We start from the raw sequence: 26762 nt of genomic DNA on the forward strand, positions 1-26762 counted from the left end.
AGGAAAAAGCAACCTACTTTAGATCTTTCTCTACTTGCCTCCTTTGTTTGCTGTCATAGCTGTAGTGTCTTTTCTTTGAGTGAAATGATGCTTGTATTATTTGGTGATAATGCTAGATAAATTTATACTATACTGAAAGCAATACCACAACAGATTCATCACTTAGCAGAGAGAGGTGGCTGCATTTCTGAAGAGTTCCCTGGGGAGAAATTTTTCCCCATGTTTTTTAAATTACCATCTTTACGTTTTTGAATCATGAGTCTTCAGAAAAGGTTTAAATCAATGGAAGAAAAAGGACAGATGTTTAATGGTATTTAGATGGGTTTGAAAAATCTCTTCAGGCACTGCAAAATGGTTCCATAGATCCCTGTTTTGAAAGCTGACTTTTGGTTCCATCCCATTAGTACCTACTGTTTGCAAATAATATGGATTTCTCAGATAATTGTTATTTTGCAGAAGTTTTGTTTCAAAAAGGATTGTTTTAATTTGCTATTTATGAAAGTCATTTCAGTTGAGAAGGCTGTCAAAGTATATTACTCCAGCTAGCTTGGTTCTCGCCCATACAATAAAGGTTTCATCAGCTCTTCTATTCTAAAACCCCTGTGTTCACAAAACCATGACTTTTGACTGGAAAATCCACTTCGGGTTCAGCCTCTATAATTTTTTTTCTTAAAGATTTTGTTTGTTCTAGTGAGGATATTTTTCACTGTTTATGGACTTAATTTTTGGAATATTTCTTAGCTTCTTTAACACTTTAAAGATCTGTTTGGATTTTGAAGTGACACTGTAATTTTTTCTGTTTCTTACAGTTGCCACATTTTGGTTTGTATAGTGGTTACAAATGACAGTTACTCCTTAAATCTGTAGCTGTTCCAACAGAAAATTATCTGTGTGCTTAATTTACTTTAAAAATTGCAGAAAGTGTTGCAGAGCATTTCACTTGTAATGATAATTTCTTTTTATACAGAAAAATCCAGTTTAGGTATTCTGTGTGAATATTCAGTTATATTTCGTAGTCATAAATTCAGTTAAGCTGAGATAAAAACTAATCTTGCAAATTTTAGGTGGTCTTATTTCTGATTCGCAGGACATAATTGTGATAGAATTTGCATCTTTGGCTATGTAGGATATATAATTAAATATGTGTATGGTTGCTTTTAGTGACTGGCTGTCCTGTTTGGCTTTTTTTACCCAGATGAATTCTTGGTTATTACCCACCCTGAAGAACAGACTGGGCTTAGGAGCTCTGCAGCATAAGGTTGACAGGGGCAGGGACAATCTGATAAAGTTGTAGGCTTCTAAAATCTTACTTTCCCAGAGAATTCATCTGTGTTAGTGACTGTAAATTATAAGCTTCCATGAAAATTACTTTTAGCTTATTCTGGTAAGCTTAGCAGCATTTCTCTGTAGAAGAAGCAAACTATTTAGAGTCCTGTCTTAGGTCTAAACTAGAAGCTTTTGCTGTAACTGCGAAGGAGCCCAAGGATAGGGCCTACTGTTAACCCCTCAGAGGGTGAAATCCTCAGGAGTTTTAGCAGATTAGTGCTGTCTTTCCCTTAGTGCTCTTGGAATTCCCAGGTCTTAGCAGTGAAAACAGTACTGCTCTTCATTGCTTCATGGCTAATCTTCATTGCTTCAGTGGAAGATTATTACATAGGCACTGAATAGCAAGTCTTCATTTCCTGAGTGGATTTTTTAACATATGCTTGGCGATGCCCTGAAAGTTACTTTTCAAGTGCTACAGGGTTTATTTGTTTGTTTGTTTTGTTGTTGTTGTTGTTTTTTTGTTTTGGCTTTGTTCTTTATTTTTTAAGTTTTTTAAAATTTTCTATTAATTATTCCAGAAAGATGTCACTTCTCATGTTTTCTGTGCTTCATTTAATTTTGTATTTTCCACAGTTTAACATGAAGTTTTTAATTTTTTTTTCCAGAAATAGCTCAGCTAGCTAATTGTGACAGTGGGACAGCAGACGCTCTGGAAACAGAAGAATCAATAAATGTAAGCTTCCCTCTTATGTTGCTGCTTTTGCTGAATGTGAACAAGGAAAATGTGGTGTGTTCCCCCAACCCTGCCTGTTCTGGTTTCTCCTGGTATGTGTGAACAGATTGAGTAAACATTGGTTAATACTCACACTAACTCTGTGAAGCTCTTCAGGCAGAAGGCTTTCAAAAGGTATAATTGAGCTTTCTACCTGTTTTCCTAGACAACTCAGTGTCTTCATCTTCCATAAAGTTAGTGTTTATCATATGGCAATAATTTTACCACAAAAAGAAAAGCAAGTTGGACACATTGATTTTGTGCTTAAATGCAATTATTTTAAATTTTTATTTTTAAAAGTTGGTTCTTACACCTTGGATTTCAGTCAACAGAGTAGGTGAAGTTCCTACAATTCAGTCTTGATTTTCAGTGCAAGTGGATGGTGAAAACAAGAGCAGTTTTAGGGGATGTCTAGGTAATTAAGTGGTGCTTTAACAAGTATTTACAAATGTTAGCAGGCGTGGATTATCTGTTAGACCTGTTCTAATACAAAACAAAAAACATCATTCCCTGGTACATGTCATGTTATATTGGGATATTTTCTAATATTTGGCAAAGTGCCACTTGTGAGGGATTCTGTAATTGACAAAGAAGGTATTTTTGCTGCTTTAATTCGTCTGCATTTGAAATACTTTATTAGACCTGAGCAGCATTTACTGACAAATTGGGGAAAGGACAAAATAACTAAAAAAGGCTTAAGGGAAGTGCCAAAGTACTTAACTGAATCTAAGGTGCAAAGTGGCTTAGTGTTAGCTAAGCAGTTGAAATTGTGAAGTTATTTGTGTTGTGCAGATGCTGAAGAAATTCAGAAAGGATAATGTGGTATAATAAAGGAATGTAAATAGGGGAGATGATGAAATCAGTAAAGAAAACTATAGAGGGTATATTTGGAAACATCTCAAAATGTAGCTGTGGAATAAACACACATGGGGAGTGACAGGAACCATAACTTTCAAGTACAGGACGGCTCATCATCATAAGTAGTAATTAGAAAGAATCCTGTACTGACAGACAAGTGGGCTGAACAATTACTAAGTCCTCTCTGTCTTTTCCTGTGTAGTTCATTATATTAACATTTCACTAGTCTTGCACTGAATTTTTTTTAGCAAGCACTTAATTGAAAATGTTTAAACCAGCTCTGCTTTCAACTTCCAACTGTTACTAAACTGCCTGGGTAAGGATCATGGAATTTCTTAGAGATTCAAAAGACATTTGAAAAAGATCTTGTGGTTTTGGAAGTCTGCATTTGGAGTCCGGTGCCTTCATCTTTTCCCCCTGAACCCCAATTCTAATTCACACATCTTCAAGATTAATTAAAAATTCAAACTAGAAAAAAGGTTTTGCCATGCTGAGGGCAACTTGGTGTTGAAAAAGTTTTGACAAAGAAGTAGATTAAAATGACCTCTTTAGGGGTAGAACTAATGTATTTTTATTTTCCATCTTCTTCTCTTTCATTTTGTCTCTTTTCACCTTCCTCCGTGTTATATCACGCTCTATCCTAACATTAGTTTGAAGTGTGCCCAGTTTATTTGAGTGAACAAGGGCTCATCAACAGTTTGCTGCTACCAGCTGTAATACAAAAGTCAGATTTACTAGAATGGGAAGGCAGTGTCCAACGAGTGCCATGTGGAATTCACAGAAGTCCATGACTCAAGATAAGAATTGCCACTAACTCCTTTACCAGAAGCCTTGGTGACTGTAACCTGTGCATGGAGAGAAGTGGACAGCTTGCTGCAGTGCAGCAGATACCTGTTTGATGAAAAAGCAGCTCTGTTTCAGGAGCTCCTTGGTCCCTCTCCGTGTTGGCTATGTGGCTGGCTGTCTAGAACTTTTACCTGGTTCATCAGTGTGAGAGCCTGGTGATAGCTGGTTTTTTGTTTGGGTTTTTTCTCCCCAGTTTTGAAAAAAAGTATTTTATTAACTTTGTTCATTCTCATCTCTTACTTTGAAGAGCTCTAATACCTCACTGAAGCTGCAGAGGAAGCCTCGGGAAAGTGATTTTGAAACAATTAAACTGATTAGTAATGGAGCTTATGGGTGAGTAATCTCTGACTGTGACAGCTCTTTTGCATTTTAGTTTTGCTTATTTTCCCATTATTTCTTATTTCAGGGGTCTTTGTGTGAGAGAGTGAGTTTGCGCTCTGCTTTTTGCATTTTGCATTCTTGTTTTGTTATTAGTATTTTAGGTTGACAAGGTATTGGGGAGTTAGCTAGGCAGTAATGAATTACTCTGTGCTGCACTAAATTAAAGTACTGAATAGTACATCAAAAAGATTTTTCAGAATCAGCTAGCATGCCAAAAATGAAGTGTGAATAAATCAAAGGGCAGATTTAAGCTCACCTTTAAAATACTGTGCTTATGCAGATGTGAGAGAGCATTACATGTCATCTACAGGGAGACGGATAAAAATGAATGCTTACTTGACCTAGAAGTATAGAATAGAAATTTGCAATAGAAACAAATTTCCTGAAGTAGGGCAACAGTCTTTTGTTACTTTGTGAATGCTATTCTAGTTCTCAAATTTTAACCAATTAGCTTTTAAAGGAATTGCTATTTCTTGGTTTGTTTCTGGATACTTGGAGAGTGCACAGCTTATGCCTAGTGATACGTAAGTCATCTGAAGATACCCTGGAAGATCAAGAGAAAATTCTGTATCTCTAAATGAATACAACATATTTTCTGGAAGTACTGTGCAGTGGTACTTCAGTCCCCTTTCTGATCCTGTACTATTGGTTAGATCTTTGTTTGGCTCCTCCTCTGCACTGAAACATGTCAAGACAGGAGCTGCTGTGTGTAACCTGCAGGAACAAGAGGGATGTAAACTGGCTCAAAAAAGAGAGGTTTCCATCTTGAGCTGAGGAGCCCACTGCCAAATCAGCCAATGTCACAGCTTGGCAGAGAAAGAGGGTGGTGCTGCTTTCCAGCACAGGCCCCATTAGACTGACTCTGCTTGAGCTGGGAAGTGGCATCAAGCTGCTAGGGTGGAGCACTCTGTGAAGGGATCTTTGACATAGGAGAAAAAGCACCTGCAGTCTACGCACTGGAGTTCTGTGGGCCTGCTGAACGGCCTGAGGCTGTTGGGCTCTCTCTGATGAAGTTTAGTTAAAGGGTAGCCATGAGTTCTGGAACAGGAGGCATTTAGTACTGCCTAGACTGTTGGCCATCGTAGCTTGTATGGAGGCCACTTGTGTCCAAGACATTTTTTCATAACTCAGCAAAAGTCCCAAGCAAAATTTAAAATTAAAATTTTGTATTAAAATGATATAAATATTCAAATGCAATTTCTCACTAGTCAAGCTCTGCTCAATTTTCTCAGAACTTCTTCGCAGACAAACTTGCTGCTTACCATATCTCACCTTCTCCCATTTACCCCAGTATCTCAAAATCCTGCCTCTCAGCAGTTAGCAGTAGATGCTACTCCCCTCCCTAGCTGCACCGCTTTCTCCTTCCCTTGGCAGATGTTAAGTCCCCTCCATTCCTCCATCTCTTTTTCTTACTGGAGGATAAAAGGAACTGTGTGGGATAGGCTCTTGTTGGAGAAAGAGGTTCCAAGAGTCACTGAACCTTTCTCAGTTCGGAGCAGTTTTCAGGTTCTGAGGAGTGGGGCGAGGAGGGAGCAGCTGCAGCTCAGCGTACAGCCATCAGCAGAGTGAGGCTGGCACCTGAAGGCAGAGGTTCAGTAGTGCTGCGTGTGCCTCTTGCTCCATAGGTGTTACAGCCAGAAGGAAGCTCAAAGAGCCATCAAGAAACACAGACTGTCTACCTGAAACCAGAGACAAAAAGGGATCTGCAAAGATGGAAAAGAACAGATGAAAAGCCATGGTCTTCTATGCCACACACGGTTTTTTCTTTGTGTTTGTGGCAGGGAAAATCAAGGCTTATTGATTATCTTTTAAGTGCCAGTAATACACAAAATTGGCAATGCAATGCTGTGGAAATTGGATGAGACCATGGTAAATATTTGAAGAAAAGAAAGGTGCTAGAGAATAACCAGCTTGGAGTATATCCACATTCTTCATGAATCATTATTTTCATTAGCAAGTGTAAAAACAGGAGTATGCTGTCAGATTATAATGCCATAATATTAGTGGAAATTGAAAAGCTCATCACTTTAGTAGAGTGATATTACTTCCATCTTTAAGGAAGTAATTACAAAGTAGATTTTGTTGGTTTTTATTTTTCTTTCAAATGGTTACTTAGAAGAAAAATCAAAAATGAGAAAACAGCCTGTAGTGGGTTGACTCTAGCTGGATTCCTGGCACCTGCCAAAGCTACTCTGTCACTCTCCTCAGCTGGATGTGGGAGACAAAATAGAATGAAGGGTTCATGGGTTGAGATAACGACTGGGAAAGATCATGCATTAAATACCATTATGGGCAAGACAGACTGGAATTGGGGATGTTAATTGAATTTATTGCTAGCAAAATCAGAGCAGAATAATGAGAAGTACAATGAGACCTTAAACCCCCATCCATCCCCCCCCCCCACCACTCCAACGTTCCCAGCCCTGCCTCCTCCCTGCAGCAGTGCAGGGACACATGGAATGGGGATTATGGCAAAGGAGAGTCCTTCCTCTGCTTGTGTGGGGTCCTTCCCATGGGAGACAGTTCTCCATACATTTCTTCAATGTGAGTCCATCCCATGAGCAGCAGCCCTCCCCAGAGTGTTGCAATGTGGGATGCAGTTCTTCAGGCACAGCCTGTTGCTGTGGGCCCCTGTCAGGGTCACAAGTTGTACCAGGAAACCAGTTCCACTGTGGGCTCCTGTAGTCCTTCCACTACCAAAACCTTGCTATACAAACCCAATACATGGAGAGGGAAAGGAAAACAGTGAAATGTGAGACAATAAAGGTCTAAAAGTGTTCACTCACTTTTAAAAGTGATTTTAGCACCTGTACAATACTGTAAATTGAGGAGGCTTGTGCTCCTAAGTTCTCTAAGATATGATGTTTTTCAAAACTATCTGTGTGCTTGAAAATCTCTACTATGTCAGACAGACTGTAAAATCAACAGACCATTTTTCTAGTCTTTAATAAAGTAGGGTTTTCTTTTTGCTGTTGGCAACAATGCAGTTGATGGTTTATTTACTCAAAAGTTATGGTCAAGTTTAAAGGAAAACACATCAAGATAACCTAAATGCTGTGTAATCCATCTATGAAATGGAGTGTAATAAACCAGTAATACCTATTTCTTATGAATATAAAGCAAGAAACTATCCTGAAGGCATTGATTGTAGTTTGTTTACAAGTACAAGTAGCTGAAACAAAAGTTATTGTTATGCTACAACAGTTGTATTTTCCCTCCTATGTTTTTCCAGGCTGTTAATTTTTTGAAATAATCTAAGTATATGTGAATTCTGCCTGTGCTTCATTGATTCATTCTCGTCAGTGGACATACTTTGTGCTCTGACTTACCAAAGTACTATGTTGTAATATTTTACTTATTTTGAGGCTATAATGGAGGATTTAAATCTGAACTAATTAAAGAAAACCCTATAATATTCTTTTCCTTTGCTATGGTGTTTTTCCCTTTATCAGTGAAATGAAAAGCTTTGATTACTTGACAGAGTAATTGTTGGTCTTGGCATGTTATAGCAGAGATTTGTCAGATATGTTAAATTTGATGAGTTTAAATAAAAGCTATTGGTTTTGTGAAGGCTTGAGTAAAAAGCAGTTGTCTGCTTTTTATTGATTGGGTAAACTCATCTGTAGTGCAATTAAATGACTGTATAGTACATGAGGTGTAGTAGATGAGGCTGTTGGGAATGGCTAGGAATATACAAGAAGTTAAACAAGCTGTGAATCAGTAAATGTGTAGGATTCTGGCCAAGTCACTAATGGCTTCACAAGCTGTGTATCTGACTTTCTTCAGCCAGAAAAAACTCTCATTTCCCAAATTTTAAATTTTTACTGCAATCACAACAACATTTTTTTCCACGTTCCGGCTTATGAGAGGTAGCAGGTAGTAGTGTGCATCTCTTCAGGTTAGCATCAGTCTGAAAAAATTCAACAAAAATAAAAATTTCATTTGATTTCAGGGAAGCAAGTGATGTTAGTTCAATATCTCTTCAGTGTATAACTGTATCATTTTAAAGCAAATACATGATACCACTTTTTCTCCTCTCTGGAATGCTTTTAGTTTTGCAGGGATGGTAGTGTCAGTGTGTACATGACATACTGGCTAATGGTATTGCTTGATAAATTAAAAAACTTGGAAGAAGTGTATCTTGAGCAGCTGCTGCATGTCATTTGTGAGTAGTGCTTCTGTCCCTTCTCCACTCTGTTGATAGTACTTGCTCACGTATAGTTATGTTTGGAGCAGGATTAAGAAAGTTACCAGCTGTAGAATAAAATCCCCTCAGTCAGGTTAATTCATCATCAGCCTGGCAGCCCCTGGTTCAGAAGTAGAAGGGGACAGGTGGAAGTGTAACTTCGTAGGTTCACTAAAATAGCACAAGACAGTTTACCCATCAGAATTTTGGACTGCAGTTTCGTTACTTTGAATCTGTGTTTACTAGCTGCCATAAAGATAAAAAGCATTGGTGCTTTTAGGTATGCAGAGGTGGTTTTATTACTCAAAATTGATGACATATTAGAACAACTAGCACTAATGCCAGTTGTGAGAGAAGGATCAAAGCCAACATGTTCTCTTTGTCATATGGCCAGCTTCTCATTTCTTTCTAGGCAGACTAGGATAAGTCTGAAATACTGCAAGCAGAAGGCTGGGGTGCATTGTCTGAGAGCTGCAGGGCTTTAGGTAGCATTTCCTTCTGCCCCCAAATAACTCCGATCTGGTCACAGGCATTGCTTTGTTAGGAGGTGTTGCAGTGCTGCTTTTAATTCTGATCTTAAGTAACTATCTATAAACTTCACCAAATAATATAAACCACAGTCTCACAAGCAGTTTCTCTTCACTGGAGGCAACATGAGAAATTATTCCACGGTAGAACAGAATTTAGCAGTCTCTTCTCAGGAAATTGCTGGTAAAAATGAAACTAAGTTCCTGGTCAGCAGGTATAATTTTTAAGCAGTAGGTACAGTACCTGTGTCTCCACAAGGAGTTCAGGCTTCTCTGACAGATTAAAAAATAGTGTCAGCTATATTAGCCTTAAGCACTGAATGCAGACTAGGTTGTAAAATGGCTCTACAAGTTGGAGTTATTGAGAGCTATAAACTAGGCCTGAAACCTGTCTATGTGAATTTTTTTTTTGGTAATAGAGATTTTTCAACTTAGAGAAAAAACAGAAATCATGACTATAAGATTGGAGTGATAGATGGCATGATATTTGAGTTGGACTACTTCAGGAACCCAGTTGAATGTTTTAGCTTGTTTTTGTCATGTTACCCCTTTTGCAGTGTTTTATAGTTGTACCTAACTAGAGTTATTATAGAGACAGATTTTCAGACTGAGATTTATGTTGAAAGTGAAATAAGATAATGTTTGGACACTGCCAAATGAATGTTCTTTATTCTTTATGAATGTTCTTATTTCCTTTGAAAACTAAGCTTTTTTGCCATGTTGAGCTACAGCCTCAGAAAAATACAGAGCACTTGCATACCTGTTGAAATTCGCACAGTGAAATCAGGGGATGCTTTGGAAACGCTTGTTGCTGTTAGGAAAACAGAAAGCTGAGGGAAGATAGGAAATCAAATTCTTCATTTGAAACAACAGGAGGATGCAACAGTACCACTCTGGCTGTGGCTTTGCAGGGCGGCAGGGCATGCTGCTGTCAATCAGTCAATTGACAGGACAGCCTGGGTGTTCTCCCTACACTGTTTTTGTGTCACAGAATCCTTAAATTTGAAATTATCTTTAAATATACTGAAGATTATGGGCAGCATTTGATGATCAGCATGCTGCTGGCTGGGATATAGTTTTCTTCATAAGGCATAAATGTTGTTTGCTGGGGTACCTGTGACAAGAGGATGTGAGGGATGTTAGACATTTTTGTGTGCTGAAGATCATTTGGAAGCACTTACTGTAGCTTAAACAGTGTATGCATGTGTGAAAATAGGAGAGACTATTGTGTTGCAGTTGTCTCATGAGTCTGGTACATTTGAGCTAAGCAGCTTTTTTTCTAAGAAACAACAGAATCCTAGTGGAAAGTTACCTTCTTGTGACTCCAAGACTGAAGATGCAGTTTAGACAGCTGGGAAAATATAGCAACATGTACCACATATTTACAGGACTAGATAGTTCTTGGAACTTACTCTTTAATAATTTTAAAATATGTTAGTAATGATCTTACAGATGTGTATGATCTGAAAGGAGGATTTATTAAGATGCTGTAATAATACGCTGTGGTTTCTGTTTGCCTTTTAAGAGGCCGTCTTGCACACTGTCTAGTTTGAAACTCTAGAGGAATACTTGTATGCCAAGTCCTCAGTCAGTCTTTAGGTCATTCATGTAACTAGATTTTTTTGAAGGATGGAGACTTCAGGCAATAATTTTCTCCATGCCAGGAATGCAAAGAGGGACTGAAATAGGTAAAAGAAAAGATGATATTATGGGAGATTATGAAGCTGACTGGAGAAAGCAACAAATGAGAGAGGAAAACCAGAATGCAAGGGAAAGAAAAGCATGGGTGGGGCTTTTAAGAGCAAGAGTTGGAGAGAGAAGTGAATATGAGGGGAGCAGTAGGAAGAGTTGCAGGACACAAGGCATGAAGTCAGCAGGGAGGAGTACTGGAGATGAATAACTCAGTCTGTATTCCAGCTTGGGAGGGGCAGAAGGGAGTGAGACTCAGTAGGAGGCACAAAGGGTGGGGTTTGTCATGGGTTTTGCCCAAGGTAGTTTTTACCTACTTTCATGATTGTGTAATGTCTTTTACCTGCCCCATGCTCAGACAAGAATGAGGGATTAATAAAAGCTTTTGGAATCAGTAAGAGAAACTATGCTGTCTAGAAAGTTTTCCTTCACAAAGAAAAGGAGAAGTCCTAATTTTTTCTGTGCCTAAAACTTCAGTAGCTGTGTGAAGATCTTTATAGAAATAGTAAAGCAAGTGTTACTTTTTATGTTTATATAATTAATTGTATGCTGATAGTTGGACCTCAAGGAGATAGTTAATTGAATTAAAAAAGCTTCACAGTTGAATCCCATTTCTTTGCCCTTCCCCCTTATCTTCTCCTTTAAGTGCTTTCTTTCCATAAACACTGTGATAGTTATGTACTGGAAATGGTATAAGCATTAAATGCCATAAGGTAGATTTCAAGCAAGGCAAAAATGTTCAGGATTTGCCTCATGGGATTTTGAGAAGTGCAGCTGTGAAGTCCTTCTGAGTGTTTCACAGCAGCGTAGTACCTTCTCCTTAGACCTGAAAGACGGAAGAGTTGCCCAAATGAGGTTTCCTTTTCTTCGCTTCCCTCACTGCATTGACTTTACCTAAACAAATACACAGGAAACCTTGTACCCAGTGCCCCAGTGGAAATTCTGCAAGTCAAAGATACAACACAGCCCCACACTACCATGTAGTTACCACAGTGATCTTTGTTTTGGGTTACCTACTGGTGACCTTCCTCTGATATGGATCAGTACTGAGGTCAGGGACTGAACAAGAACAGGAGATTTTACACCTGCTAATGAGGAGCCACCCCTTCAAGCAACTTCTAAGCAACCTTCATGAGAGACCTGTGATATGTTTTAAAATTTCCCGGACTGAGTCATAATTTCCCTTCAGCACACCTACAGAATAAGCATTTGTCACAGTGATTTATAATACTGTGCCATAGCTGGATTTTGTATGTAATCCTTTGTTGATGGGAATGCCTGAAATCTGCCTGGGCTAAAAGCATTTGCAATTATATCTGCTGTTATATTTGCTGTTGGTTAGAAGGGACAGGGAAGGGCAGAAGAGTTGATTGTTTTAGTTTGAGTACTAGTTTTTAAAAAAATGAGATTTGTAACCATTCTTTAATGTGAAAGACTAGGTTAAATTGAGAACAAATCTTTTTTATAATATATATAGTTTTAAAAAATTGAATGAAAAATGTATTTTCAAATGTATTTTTAGTAGTTAGTCAGATTTCTTTCCTTTTCTCTCCCATTTGAACTTTTCAGCGCGGTTTATTTTGTGAGACACAAAGAAACCAGACAAAGATTTGCCATGAAGAAAATTAATAAGCAGAATCTCATCCTCCGAAACCAGATCCAACAGGCCTTCGTTGAGCGTGATATCCTGACATTTGCAGAAAATCCATTTGTTGTTAGCATGTATTGCTCCTTTGAAACAAGACGTCATTTATGCATGGTCATGGAATATGTAGAAGGTAAAATTGCTCTTCTGTTTTCCAGAGGAAGAGGAGAATTTCCTTATACCACAAAAGAAAAATAACCCATATGGTACTTGAATTAGAAGGGGTCCCCTGTGTGTCCTCTATACTCTGGCAATTCAGATTTTCAGAACCAGATCCAACAGCAAGGTGGTTCTTTTTTTTCACCACTCATTATCTCCTGGTAAACAGCTTGTAAAACACTCGTGTTCCAGCTATAATGGGAAATAGCTGCTCTTAGAGTAAGTTCCTTATAGATTGTAATCAAAAATGTGCTAGCATTCAAAGTTCATGTGAAAATGTTTGCTTTTTTTCTGGAGCTGAAATTTTCATTAGCAAGTGTTAGGGGATTTGTAGTAGTTATTTTTACAAAGAAACAAGAAAGAGGAAACGCTTTAAAATGATGCTATTGTGGAAGGAGAACAGTGGACAGAAGCAGTTCTGAAGGGATCCTGAGGTATGGTTGTCTGGGCTTCCACCACTCGCCATCCCCCCAGTTTATTTGTTTGTTTTCTCCTTAGATAGCAGTACATTATTGATTCTCGGCTGAATCCTTGTAGTGCCCTCTCCCAGCTTCACACTACTTCTAGTAGAGTAGCTGTGGGGCTTACAAGTTTGGTTGAGTCATCTGACTAGAAAATAAAATCTTATGACTGCAGTTTCTGTTCCTTTTAGCGTCGTATATGGTTTATACTGTTACACCTCAGAATTTATAGGGTCATCTGGAACATTTTTCCATGTACTGTTTCCACAGGTGGAGACTGTGCTACTTTGATGAAGAATATGGGTCCCTTACCTGTAGACATGGCAAGGATGTACTTTGCAGAGACTGTTCTGGCCTTGGAATACCTTCATAATTATGGAATTGTACACAGGGATTTGAAACCTGACAAGTATGTATATAGAATATAACTGAAAGAGGAGTTTGAAATTGTTAGATAAGATATAAACTTGCTTAGAATTATTTTTTATCCTAAATGTTACGTAAATGCACAGTTCCTTCAAAATATTTGAATTTTCATTACTTGCAGTTACAGAAAGTGCATTTTTTTTCCAAAAGAGCTGTTAAGAGTTTTCTGTGTTTAAGATGGAAGAGGCCATCAAAGTAGCTAAAAAGAAAAAGGTATTTATTCTTCGTGTTAGAATGAAGAGAACCACATTTTAGCAATTTAGAATTTTTTTTCAGAGTGTACTTAAAACACTGAAAACACAAAATATACTCAACTTGCAGGTATTTGTGTTTGAAGGCAAAATTGACCAAATGCAGAAACATCTCTTGTTGCTTGGGTTTTGGGGGTTGCTTTTTTTTTTTTTGAGAGGTTAGGTTTTTTGGTTTCAATATTTAAAAGCACAGTGTTGCTCTGCTACAAGTAAATTGACATTACAGCAAGTAGCTGAAATACAAAGTATGGCCCTTGCAACTTCATTGCTCTTCTTTCTGTTTCACAATTTAAAAAATGGGAAAATAATTGAAGTCATAGGTGTTGACTGACAATAGCTTCATAGTAGGAAGTATTAGTTAGTATAGTATTAGTTACTAACTTAATACCCTGAGGTTTTTTCCAAATACATGACTGACCCAGCCTGTTAGAGATGCAAAATACTTACCTCACTTCAAAAATGACACATATTCTATTTTAGGTCTTTTACATGATAACTGTTTCTTCAAACCTTTAAGTACTCAGCTCTCAAGACCTCTGTAGTTCTGTAAGATGTTGTTTAGTTGCACATGAAAAGTTTGTTTACTTCTGATAGTAATAGTAACAAATGTAAGACTTAGATTTTTAACCTGCTCATTCTGTACCAGTTAAAGTACATTTTAAATTGTATTTAGAATTCAATGCTAATGAAACATTTTCCCCTAAGTATTATAATTGTAATAATAATAACAATGAGAAGCACACGATGTTGAATTATATCACAGTGACTTAAAAACTTTCTGTTTTTCAGTCTGTTGGTAACATCCATGGGCCATATAAAGCTTACAGACTTTGGCCTGTCAAAAGTGGGGCTAATGAGTTTGACTACCAATCTGTACGAGGGTCACATTGAGAAGGATGCCAGAGAATTCCTCGACAAACAAGTAAGAAACAGCCTTTTTCATTTCTACACTGAGTGTTCACATGAAGTAACATTTTGCCAGCAGAACATACTGTAATACTGAATAAACGATAGTTATTCCTGCATTGGTGTTTCAATTGAGTATGTCAGGTACTTTAACTGGTGCCCTGAGGATTATTCTAGGCTTTTTCCTTTTTACATTAAGATCTATTAGTAAGATGAACAGCCTAATTCTGTGCAAGTGAATCTGTGAGAGAGACAAATGGAAAACAGTTTTGTAAAGAATTCAGAAGTCTCAGCAGAGTACTTGTGGAGCTCATCATGCTTAGAACAACCAAGGGTGCTAAAATCTGTGCTATGGCCCATTTCCCTTTAAGCATGCCTCATTACCGTTGCTCACAATCTGTTCACTGGAAAAGTTACTTAAGATAAAATCATCATAACTTTCATATAAGGGTAACAATATGTTTTAAGTAAGATACTTGCCATGATGGACTCCTGTGTACAAAGCACAAACTGTCCTTTGCATGACAGATTCACAAATATTGATTATGGTGCCTCTTAATGTAGGTAGGTTGTTCTAAAAATGTGACTTGTTATGCCAACTCAGCAGACTAAGCCCAAATGAATTCCATTTTTTTCCATGTTTTCATATTAATTTACATTTCAAGAATTATAAATTCCTGATCTAGCTCAATTAAGATTTGCTTTACCATCATGCTTGTTTTCTTTCTTTTAGGTCTGTGGTACACCTGAATACATAGCTCCTGAAGTGATACTGAGACAGGGTTATGGAAAACCAGTGGATTGGTGGGCTATGGGAATTATTCTTTATGAATTTCTTGTTGGATGTGTGCCATTCTTTGGAGATACACCAGAAGAGCTCTTTGGACAAGTAATCAGTGGTGAGCATCACTAAAAAAACCCAAAATCTGTTAATAGTAAATATATTAAAATTTTACGATAGACTACACAATCTGCTATCAAAGCAGTAACAATAATTTAGATTAAAAGCTGAACTTACTCTGCTAAGTACAGAAATTCATTATGTAGAGTCCAGGGGTTAAGCTGCACTGTTGGGAAGAGAGAAGCTATGTTAGTTAAAATGTTGTGCCACTATGCACTAGTGATTTCTGTGTTTGGTAAAGAAATTATACCAGAGAAGAAACAGTTAAATAAATTTGCATGGATGGGAAATTCTGCCTCATAACACAATCAAGAAATTAACAAAGATGTAATAAAACTCTAAAACAAATGTCTCCCAAATAATAAATAATGAGAAAAAGAAGGAAACTAATTCAGTTCACAGATTGTTAATGCTTTCATTGGTGATTGTTGGAGTGTAATGTTATTTCTGTAGCAGCTGTTCTTCTTCCATTTAAAATTCAATAACCTTTTGGATCTTAACCTACAAACTGACCCTAAGTATTGTTATGTGTCTTGTGACAAAACTGAAAGATAATTAAACAGAGTTGTTTACTATCCTACCTGCTGTTTCCATAAATTTCCCAAATGCATAGATGTAGAGGGTCACTATTTATGATACAAGGTAAACACAATGGCACCTCTGTTGCTAAGAATTTCCCAGTCTGTTTATGGTCTGCTTAAAAAGTCCAATAGCTGAGAATACATCTCTGGTTCCTCATTCTGTGAGAATGCAACAAATGCCCTTTTGTACTAAAGGAGACTTTCTGTCATCATCTTTATTTCCTCTATCTCTGAAGCTGAAAGCCAGACTTGTTTGTAAACTATTAAAATGCATGTGACATCCTACGTTTCATGGGTTTATAACTATGTTGTTTTCTGATGTGATATGCAGAAGCCTGAGTGGCAAGAAGAATCAACTGTTTAATTAACACAAGCAGCAAATGCTGTCTGTTTTCTGGGTGCCCCGTGGCTGCAATGCATATTCATGCTTTATTTTCCAAATCAGACTTAAACTGCAGTGGAGCTGTAGGCACGCAAACGTGGAAATAACTAAAGTTTTTATTGCATTTTGAGACACACACACCTGTGTTTTTATCCTTATACTCCCTGACTGGGAGAAGGGGAGGGAATAGTCTTAAAATTAATGACAAAATTTGTAAATTAGGCTTTTTTTTTTGCATGTGGCATTAATTTTACCTTTTGTAAAACATACTGTCATGTGTTACAGTCTACCTGAGACCTTAGTAAATATCTTCGTCTGTTTGAATGTGTCAGTTTATCTTACAGAAGTTATTTGTGGAAGTCCTTTTGTAAACATCTATTCCCACTCATCCTACAAGACTGTTGGTTGGCTCAGTTTCTTGTTTTGATGTTGATTTGTCAGTTGTTTCTCTTTGAAATATCCTTGCTTAGTGAAAAAATTCTTAGTATCTCTAGGAGACTCTTGTTGGATATGTTTCCTGTGCTAAAATAAATTATCTCCTTCTATTTGACTGGAAGAGCCATCTTAAAGAACCAAACTGTAGCCTAGATTTTTCTTCCAGTTTCCATGAGCAAAATCTACATTCTGTTCAAAGTTCTACTTTAAAATCTTGCTGCCTCCTTTTGCATTGTAGGTTGCCTTTTCCTGCCCTCAGGTTGTGCAAGGACAGCTGTGGGAGGCCTCAGTGTAAACTTAAATACCTAAAGTGATAAGAATTTAAAATATTGCCTCAGAAGCAGGTTACATTTCATGTCTGTTTTTATCAGTACCTTTCCTTAATCTCTGAAATATGAAGGTTAAACCTGCATGTAGCTTCTGATGATTATTTATCCAGTTATGATTATTTTATGGAAGTCTAGATCATAAAATGACAACAAAATCCTTAACAGCTTTCTGTGTTTCTGGAGCTCCAAGTGTGCTGTTTCTCTGACGCCAAAATCCTTGTACCTCCCAAGAAACTTCCTCGGAGTTTTATCTAAACCTGCACTATGTTACATTTGTGGAGGCAGCTTCCACTAAAAATCTAAAAATCAGGCAAAACTTGCTGTTTGCAGGCTGTTAGAAAGTTCATGTTCATACACAGTGTATCCTGTCTTGATTGGTTTAAGTCCAGCTCGCCATGATGTGCAAAAGACATAGTATAAGAGTTAGTAGAGGGAGGTTGTGTAGAAGCATGAGACTCTTGTAAAAAGTCTTCATTGCCATATATATTGCCAGAGTACAGTCTGACACCTTGACCCTTAGTCATGGGAGTATTGACCTCAGGGAGTCTGCTAGCATTAGAGAAGGAACACAGATGTGAGCAGCAGCTGCCAGGTCAGGTCAGCAGTTTCCATCTTAACAACAGTTTCCATAGAACATAACTACAGTTTAAATCTTGATTTGGTGGGGGAAGAGAGAGCATACAAATTGTGCTAATATTTTGAAAGTTTTCCATGAGCCAAGCATTCATGTGTTCTGCTGCTAAACACAGTTTTGTGTTAAATGATACTTCCAAAGGAAATTGGAATACAGTATGTTTATGCAGTCTGTATAGAGAGTATAAAAATTAGAAATAATTGGTATGCAGCAGAGTAAGTTGAGAAAGTTGCTTTAACTCTGCTTTGCTGTTAGGTTGCTTTTGAGAGCATTAATGCAATTTGTGCTGGGATCAGACCTCAGCAATATCAAGCAACTTTCTTTTCTTTCAGATGAAATCAACTGGCCTGAAAAGGATGAAGCACCACCTCCAGATGCCCAAGATCTGATTACTCTGCTACTTAGGCAGAATCCTTTGGAAAGACTGGGAACAGGTTAGGAGGCACTAATTTTAAATTGTTAATCTACTAGAAATAGCTTCTGTATTCTGCATTGGGAGTCTTTGTTCACCTGTTTGTTTTGCTTGGGAAACATCTGTCATGACATGCAGTAGCCATGATAATTTATAGATTAAGACCAGTAATAGGAACTTAACATGATGATATCTGTCCTGGGTTTTGTGGGATTTACATGGGCTCATTTGTATTTACTCCTCCCCCAATTTGATAAATATAAATTATCTCACAGAAATTTCTCAAAGACCCTGTTAGTGAATGGGGTTTCTTCATTAATACAGTATTAAATGACTAAATACAGAAATCTAGGAGGGGAATCAATACACAACTTCCTTTTTCAGAAGTATCTTAGCCTGGCATATTAATTCCCCCCCAGTGTTAGGATGGGTGATGAGTACTCAAATCCTTATTCAGTAATGACTGTCTGAGGTTGTGTGGTGAAAAGTCTTCTCATTCTCATTTATCAAGCACTACTGCCTTGTATGAATGTTAAGGAAGTATTAACACTTCCATAGGCTAATGAAAGTACTGTGCATTTATGTAATAAGAGTTTATTTGTTGGTTGGTAGACCAGGATTTATTTGGGAGTTTCTGTGAGAGGCAGTAATGAATATTGTGTGTGATTTTAAGTGTTAATGTATGGGAACCCTAGTCACTGACTGCCATCCCTTTAGGCAAAGCACTAGGTAAACACAGAAAAAAAAAAAGCCTCCTGCATAAATGAGCCCAAATATAGAGGTATAATCTTATTTACAGTGAACATTGTATGCCATGAACAGAAATACATTTAGGATGCTAAGGAAACCAAGTGGCAGGTTGAGTCAGCATGAGAGTACTTGGCAAATTGCTCACAAAACTGAGTCCAATTTTGCTACATATTTTTAGCCCTAATTAAAAAGAGGATTTAGGAATCAGTTCATAACTGGTGTTATCACAGCTGCTCAGGGGAAATGTGATTATAACCCAGACCCTCAGAAGTGTTGACATGGTCCCAAATGACATGTGCTTCCTTTGGCTTCCCTCAAGGCATGATGATGTGACTGATATGAATGAGCTGCATTGTCCCTCGCAATGAATGGCTGGGTTCTGTGTGAGCAACCCTTAGACTTCACTGTAACTGGTGGTCTGGACTAAGTGGCACTCAGCAGTTTATTTCTGCCCCTTGCCCCATGTTGAATAAGTTAAGATTGAGGAAGGTGTCGCGCCCCAGTAGCTTCTTCTCTTGCTGCTTGCGTCATCTCCTGCAGAGGGCACCAATGCCAAAGGCAAAATGAAAATCCAGTAGTTTTATTCCCTTGTTTTAAGTACACTCTTCCCAGGTATTGTTTCATTGCCAGGATGATTTTCCTGATAAATACAGTGTTAATTGAAGACTGTTGCCATGTGAGAGGCTGGATCAGGAGTGAATTGCAAATTCTGTGTCTGTTGCTACGCAGTTGGTGGAGAAAGTGAATGGGGTGAGATGAAGCTGCCTTAAATACTAAATGGTCAGTGCCACAGTATGAAGCACCTGTGGTGCTCAGAGGCTCTTTAAAGCCTCTAGTCTCTCTAACAGTTGGCAGTCTGAAGAAGGAAATAAGGCAGCTATTTCTTTGAAGCAGGAGGTTCAGAAACCACAACAAAGTTGTAGGATCTTCAAGTGCTAGAATCAGCTCACAGAAATGGAGGCTGCAATGTGACAGGTCCCACATGGGCACTGAAAAATACCATGGTTTATGCTGGGCTCCACCACGCATTTCAAATTACAGTCTTGTCTGTTTAATATGTATTAGCAAGCTGCATAACACTTTGTGAAAATCATAATATTTACTTGCTCAGGAGACCTGAGTGGCAAAGGCAAGTTGAAAGAAGAGAGGTGGATACTATACTTACTTTGAAGAAGGAAAACAGCAGTAAAAAGACTTCTTGGGCTTGAAGTGTCTGATACCAATCAAGAATAATGCAATTCTGATGTAATATCCTATTACTGTGCTCAGAGAAATATTCACTGCTTAGCTATTGACTTATGATGAGATGTGATTTTGACCTGCTTTGGGAAGATCTGGTTTCTTTGAATTTTTCCCTGGTGCAGTATGAAAAGTGAAGAACCTAATCTAGAAATCCTAATGCTGACTTAGAAACCAGTTCTGGAGATTTCATTTTTTCTCTCCATAGCTTTGACATACATGCTATATCAGTGTGCTGAGTTGACCTTTGCTGGCCAGGAGGTACCCAAGTCTCCTCCCCGCCTTAGCTGGATGGGAGGAGAAAATATGCCAAAGGCTCGTGTGTTGAGATAAGGTGCTTTGCCATCATGGGCAAAGCATACTAAAACTCAGGGACATTAGTTTAATTTATCACCAATTAACACTACTGCTTTACTTCCTCCCTCCAAGCAGTGTGGGAGGACAGGAAATGGGGGTAGTGGTCAGTGCATCACATGCTGCCCCTGCCACTCCTTCCTCCCCAACGATTCCCCTGGTCCAATGTGGGTCCCTCCCACAGGGTGCAGTCTTCAGGAACAGAGTGCTCCAGCATGGGTTTCCCATGGGGTCACAAGTTCTGACAGCAGCCATGCTACAGCTTGGGCTCCTCTCTGCCACAGGTCCTACCTGTGCTCCAGCACAGGCCTTTGCACGGGATCGCAGTCTACTTCAGGGATCCACCTTGCTCCACTGTGGGGTCCTCCATGGGCTGCAGGTGGATCTCTGCACCACCGTGGTCTGGCTGCTGTTGGGCAGCAGTCTTTCCCCTTCTTTAATACATTATCCAAGATAATGCTGATGGGCTGACATCTTGCAGCCAGCTGGCAGTGGCTGTGTTGGATATATAGAGGAAGGCAGCTTCTCACAGAAGCACGCCTGTAGCCTCCCCACTGGCAAAACCATGCAACATAAACCCAAAACAAGCTGGCAACAGGTCTTGCTGCTGCACGTTACTTTTTCAGGTTTTAGAATTAGATGTATGTTTATTAGTAATACCATCTTCCACCTGGGCAAAGGGCAGAATTTCCAGTATTTCATTGTGTTCTTACAGTAGTTTTCTGACTTTAAAGTAGTGTAATCATTTAATGCACATTAAATGAGCAGGCAGTAATAAATAAGAGAAATTATAGGGTATTTCCTATAGAATTGTGTATTGCTGTCATAAAACACTGAAAGGATCTCTTAAATTAGCAATAGCATTTATATTGAGCAACTATTAAGAATCATTCTGAATTACTTTATAACTTGTACTTACTCACCTAGTGCACATATTTATATTTGTGGAACTACATATGATGATTCTGACTAATATGTAGCTAACAGATTAGTACATCTGGAAGAATAAAAATCTTAAAAGGGGAAGATGATAAAGCAGTAAACTGTTAAAAGAAATGGCCACAAGAAAACAGGGGCAGGGACTATTTCTGACAGGTTTGGAATTTCTAATTACCCATGGGAACGGGTAGTAGATGTTCATGCGTACAGCAATGACTATGCCTTTCCATGCTATTTGCATTGTTGGCTGGGGGTTTAGTTCATTTACTGTTAGAGGATTTGGTACAGTTTGCTCAATGTTTTCCTCTGGCTCCTCCAGGTGGTGCATATGAAGTAAAGCAGCATCAGTTCTTCAGGAGCCTTGACTGGAATAGTCTGCTGAGGCAGAAAGCAGAGTTTATTCCACAGTTGGAGTCTGAAGATGACACAAGTTACTTTGACAGTAGGTGTTTTATGGTATCAAAAAAAAGTTATGAGCACCTTGTTTAAGGTAATCACTGTCTTTGACTCTTGCTTACTGCTTTTTAAATCTCCTTTATCAGAATTACTGGCAGTTTGCAGTTTTACCAATGAATTGACACTTCAGCAAAAATAATCTTAAGGCTAGAACTAGATTTTTATTTAATATTAAAACATAGTATCCGTTCTTCCTGATAAATTCAGATATTTTATTGCCCTTGTCTGTAGCTCGTTCTGAGAAATACCACCATATGGAAACTGAGGAAGAAGATGATACCAATGATGAAGATTTTAATTTAGAGATAAGACAGTTCTCCTCATGTTCACACAGATTTTCAAAAGTAAGTAAAAATTTCTGTCATCTTAGTATGTATTGTTCTACTTTTGCAAATTTTGGAAATGTTAAATATAGAGGAGATATATAGGGCCTTATTTTCTCAAGAAACTATGAAGATAACTGAAATTGAGCAAGAATACAATGAATACCATTAAATCAAAATATGGGAAGATTTTGTAGAAAAGTTTCTTTTTGAATCTTTAATATACTAATGGAAACTTATATAAATATGATGATATTTTCTGTAGAAGACTCATTATTGCATAACAGAAAGTGTCAAGGAAGCATTCTGTTAAATGATAATATGTGTTCTTTGCATTGGTTTCTTTATACATAGTTTTCATGTTGCTCCAGTTGTGTCCTGGGTATCTTGTAGGTGTGTAACTAGTATTACAGTACTACCATGTAGCAGGTGTTAATTTAGTGACATTTGACCAAAGGAAAAAGCAAGGTAATGGTTAGCATGTGTTATAGTAATGGAGAAATGTAGATTTGAGGGAGTTATCTGAATGCTCTGAATCAAAGGTAAAACTGGCCAAAAGGTAGTATTTCTCTAGTAGCTGAGATGAGAGCTAATTATTGCTGATCAGAGTGGACATGCTCAGGCAATAAATACAGTGGAGGTGAATTGGCAGGAAATAATAATGGAATAAACACCTAGGATTTTGGCTTTACTGTCTTGGTTCGCACTTTGAAATTAGGAGAAAACTAATAAATACATAATGAGAAGAGGCTCTATTTGTATACCTATGCATGAGGAACCAAGAGAGCATTTTAAGAAAATGAAGTGATGGAAATTTGAAAAGCTTCAAGAAATTTGAAGTTTGAAATCTGAAATACTATATAAGCATTTAAAATCATAGAACTGTAGATCCCACATACCTTTTTTTTAATATCAAATGTGTCAGTGATACTCAATTTTTTTGTGTTTTTTTTTCTTTAATAGGTTTTTAGTAGTATAGATCGAGTCACTCAAATTCAAGGTGAAGAAAAGGAAGATGCAGGAGACAAAACAAAAAGTGTAGCATTGCCTTCTGTGGAATCTTTAAGCTGGAGTTCAGAATATTCTGAAATGTAAGTAGAAGGATGTACAGCAAGTCATCTACATCCTGTTTGTAGATAGCAGGCCTCTTCATTTATTAACTGAATGAGAGTTTGCTTATTTGTTATGCAGACAGCAAATATCTACATCCATCTCATCTGAGACTGACAGTAGCCGGCAGCAGCGCAGTTCTGGTTTGCTTCCTAAATTGTCTGTGTCAGCTGAAGGAGAACAGGATGATTCCACCAGCTCACGGGGACCCCGGGAGGATCAGGAAAAGTCTGCATTTGTGAGCGATGAAACAGTGCAAGACGAACCTGAAGTAACTACTCCAGCAAGTACAATCAGCAGCTCCACACTATCAGGTAGTTCACAGGGGGTGTTTTGATTGATGATACTACCAACAGCTGCAGGCCACCTTTTTGTGGCAGTAGCATTCATAGATGTAGAAGTGATGCATTTCAGAACTGCTTTCAAAAACAGCTGTCCCAACAGGGATCAGGTTTGTGTCCTACCCATTGTGTGTTTTTAATTGACTTCACTACTATGTACACCTTTCAGAATTGAGAGGATTTTCTTTCACTTGTGGAAGTCACTTTGGTGATTACAAATCTAGGAGAAAGCGTTGCAAACCATTCTCTGCTTAATTAATTTTGAGCGTTGTCTCCCTGCTCAAATACTTGTTGCATTTCAGTAGACTCCGGGCCCTTAGTTTCATATCTACACATCTACCAGTTTTCAGCTTCCTTCTCTTCTGTACCTCACTGAGTTTTTTCAAGATACACCCTTCTATTCTCAAGCCCTTGATTTCCCATGTAGTCCACATTTTCCTCCCCCTCCCTCCTTTCTAATCATGGAGGAAAAAATTTCTTCAGGGTCATCCATCTCTATCCTTGTCTAAAACCTTGATGTTGATTGTGCTGTATCTCAAGCTTGCTATCCCCCTGTGTAATGGTGTTGGCATTAATAGAGCAACTGCAGTGATAACTCCAACTGTGTGATCCTCTTCTTACACTTAACCAGTTACACTTGAGAGTAGTTTATTTTTTCTGTGGTCCATTAGCAAAAGGATATTCCCTCAATGCAAAGTTTAGCAAAGTTTTCCCTCAGTGTCTTTATCCCTTCTTCTTTTTACAGTTGGCAGTTTCTCAGAACACTTAGATCAAATAAACGGAAGAAGTGAGAGTGTGGACAGTACAGATAACTCCTCAAAGCCAGCTGGTGAAGTTGCATCGCACATGGCTCGACAGCGATTGGAAAGCACAGAGAAAAAGAAGATCTCTGGAAAAGTCACAAAGTCCCTTTCTGCAAGTGCTTTGTCCCTCATGATCCCAGGAGGTAGAGATAAATACTTTTAGTTGAAATGTTAATGATTTATGCAATGCTATGAAGGCTTATGATGCAAATGCAAGGTTCTGTATAGTCCAGAATTGATTCCATGGCACTCATTTTTGTTTCTCTTGTTTACTTGCATGACTAGTCAGTGCAATCTTGTCAGCAAGACATGGTGCTCACAGCTGAGGGTCCTTCTCTGACAGGCAAAAATGCAACTTAATGGTGTTTGATCTTGAGCATGTACAGCAGGATGCAACTTCATTCCTTGGTCCATCTGACCAGTAGGGTTGTAGATTCAGTTTTAATTAGCCCTCAAAAACAGATGTTTGTTAAGGCATCACAGGACTAGTTCTCTCTCATCCCCCATAAGAAAAGCTGATAAACAGGAGAGCAGTGTCAAAAAATAGTAATAGCATGTAGCCTCCTACTTGTAGTAGTCTGAGTTAGTGCTCAAAATTTGGAGCCAGAAATAATGCTGTAAGTGAACATATAACAGTAATACTGAGTGTTTTCGTATGAAGGATTGGTACTTCGCTTTCTTGTTGTCCAGAACTGAAGTCCAAACTGCTGCAATTGTATTCACATTTGCACAAGCTTGAGCAAATAGTGCATTCAAAACAATAACATAAAACAAAGTTGTAATTGGTATTGTTGGAAAAACTCTTGTGTTCTTTACATGATGTAGCAGAATGTAACAATGGAGGCTTCTTACAAACATTGAGTTACTGCCCTAGGTACCCAGTAGATACTGTGATTTAATTGGAGTAGTCTATATCTGTTTTTATATATAACCGAAAGCAAGAAAACAGCTAGCAATTTGTTAAGCATTGCTGGATTACTTGGGGAATGATTTTGGGTGTATTCATAATAATATTTGCTACCCTACTCTGATTTTCTTTTCATCCATGTTTGCTAGGAAGAGGCTGAGAATAGTTCTTGCAAAGTTAGCAATGAGTGTTTTTCCTGTGCAAAAGGAAAAACCAGTCTATATGTCACAAGTTAACCCTTGCATTAAACAATACAGTTTACACTCCAGGGAAAATAATTAAATTCTAGTATCTGGTTGTTGAACTTCTCATTCACTAATGTGCACACTAGGTGAGGAGGAGGAGAGGTTGTTTAGACAAAGACAATGACATATATTAATAGAAAGATATCATTAAGCCAAATGAAATTTGTGTGTGCTCAGAGTGTAATAGGCAGATTTTTTTTCCAGATGTGTTTGGTGTTTCTCCTTTGGGAAGTCCTATGTCTCCTCATTCCCTGTCATCTGACCTTTCATCGTCTCGAGATTCATCTCCCAGCCGTGATTCATCAATTGCTGCTGCAAGTCCTCATCAGCCAATTGTAATTCACAGTTCAGGGAAAAAGTATGGCTTTACCATCCGAGCAATCAGGGTTTATGTGGGTGACAGCGATATCTACACTGTGCACCACATTGTTTGGGTAAGATAATACATGTTTTCTTGCTAATACGTGGCCACAGAATACTGTAATGATGGATTCGCTTTTTTGTACCCATGGCATCTCTTTGTTAACAATTACTGTGTAAATTACAATGATATGCCAAGCAGTTTTTCTTAGAATGAAATTCTGCCTGTATTCAAGAGCAGTGTTGCCTGTAGGGAAGACAACAAGCCATCTTTGGCAGAAGCATTATCTACATGTGGTGTTGAACTTCTGCAACTTCTCTTAAATTCTGGCAAGTTGCTCAGTTTTGAAAAATAGTGTCTTGAGTTCAGAGTATTATGTCTTAGAAAACCAAAGGCTTAGTGCAGACCCTCTTTGATTTGGGTCAGGATTTGCAAATGTAGGAGACTGTAAAGAGAAATTGTTGAAAAATAGGTGGAGTTTATTAAACTGCATAAATTAAGGGATTCATGAAAATCAGCACTATTTTACAAGACACATGTAAGCTGATCTCACGTACTGATTTTCTGTTGTGTAGAAATGTGCAGATTGTTTGGAATTGTGAATACTTTTGAGGTTTGTATGGCACAGGAAAAAGATTGACTGTCTTGAAAAAATCAGGGATTTTTCATCCTCTCTTCACTACACAGTGGAAGAGAGGCTAAAGCAATTCTTTGGTTGTCAGCCTCCTTAATTGTAAAATAATTGTATACTTAGGTACATATATATGCATTTGTTTATAATTTATGTTGGTAACAAATTATAATTTTATATATGGTTTAAATTACACGTACATAAATAGTATGTGTATATAAATTATTTCAACTATCCTAAAAAAATTATCACAAAT

General features: G+C 38.0%; 1 protein-coding gene across 3 annotated transcripts in view; it reads left to right on the plus strand.

Moving 5' to 3' along the window:
• Positions 1-26762, plus strand: part of MAST4 (microtubule associated serine/threonine kinase family member 4) — a 278816-nt gene that overhangs the window by 241276 nt on the left and 10778 nt on the right. For all 3 annotated transcript variants that reach the window (XM_036402886.1, XM_036402887.1, XM_054517825.1), the window contains 13 exons: positions 1932-1999; positions 3990-4075; positions 12095-12303; positions 13061-13199; positions 14257-14389; positions 15107-15272; positions 17968-18069; positions 21649-21771; positions 22017-22129; positions 23072-23199; positions 23300-23532; positions 24305-24505; positions 25719-25948. In XM_036402886.1, coding sequence (XP_036258779.1) covers positions 1932-1999; positions 3990-4075; positions 12095-12303; positions 13061-13199; positions 14257-14389; positions 15107-15272; positions 17968-18069; positions 21649-21771; positions 22017-22129; positions 23072-23199; positions 23300-23532; positions 24305-24505; positions 25719-25948 — 1931 coding nt within the window. The remainder of the gene's footprint in view (positions 1-1931; positions 2000-3989; positions 4076-12094; positions 12304-13060; positions 13200-14256; positions 14390-15106; positions 15273-17967; positions 18070-21648; positions 21772-22016; positions 22130-23071; positions 23200-23299; positions 23533-24304; positions 24506-25718; positions 25949-26762) is intronic.

Source organism: Molothrus ater, chromosome Z (assembly GCF_012460135.2).
Source record: "Molothrus ater isolate BHLD 08-10-18 breed brown headed cowbird chromosome Z, BPBGC_Mater_1.1, whole genome shotgun sequence".
Lineage (NCBI taxonomy): Eukaryota > Metazoa > Chordata > Aves > Passeriformes > Icteridae > Molothrus > Molothrus ater.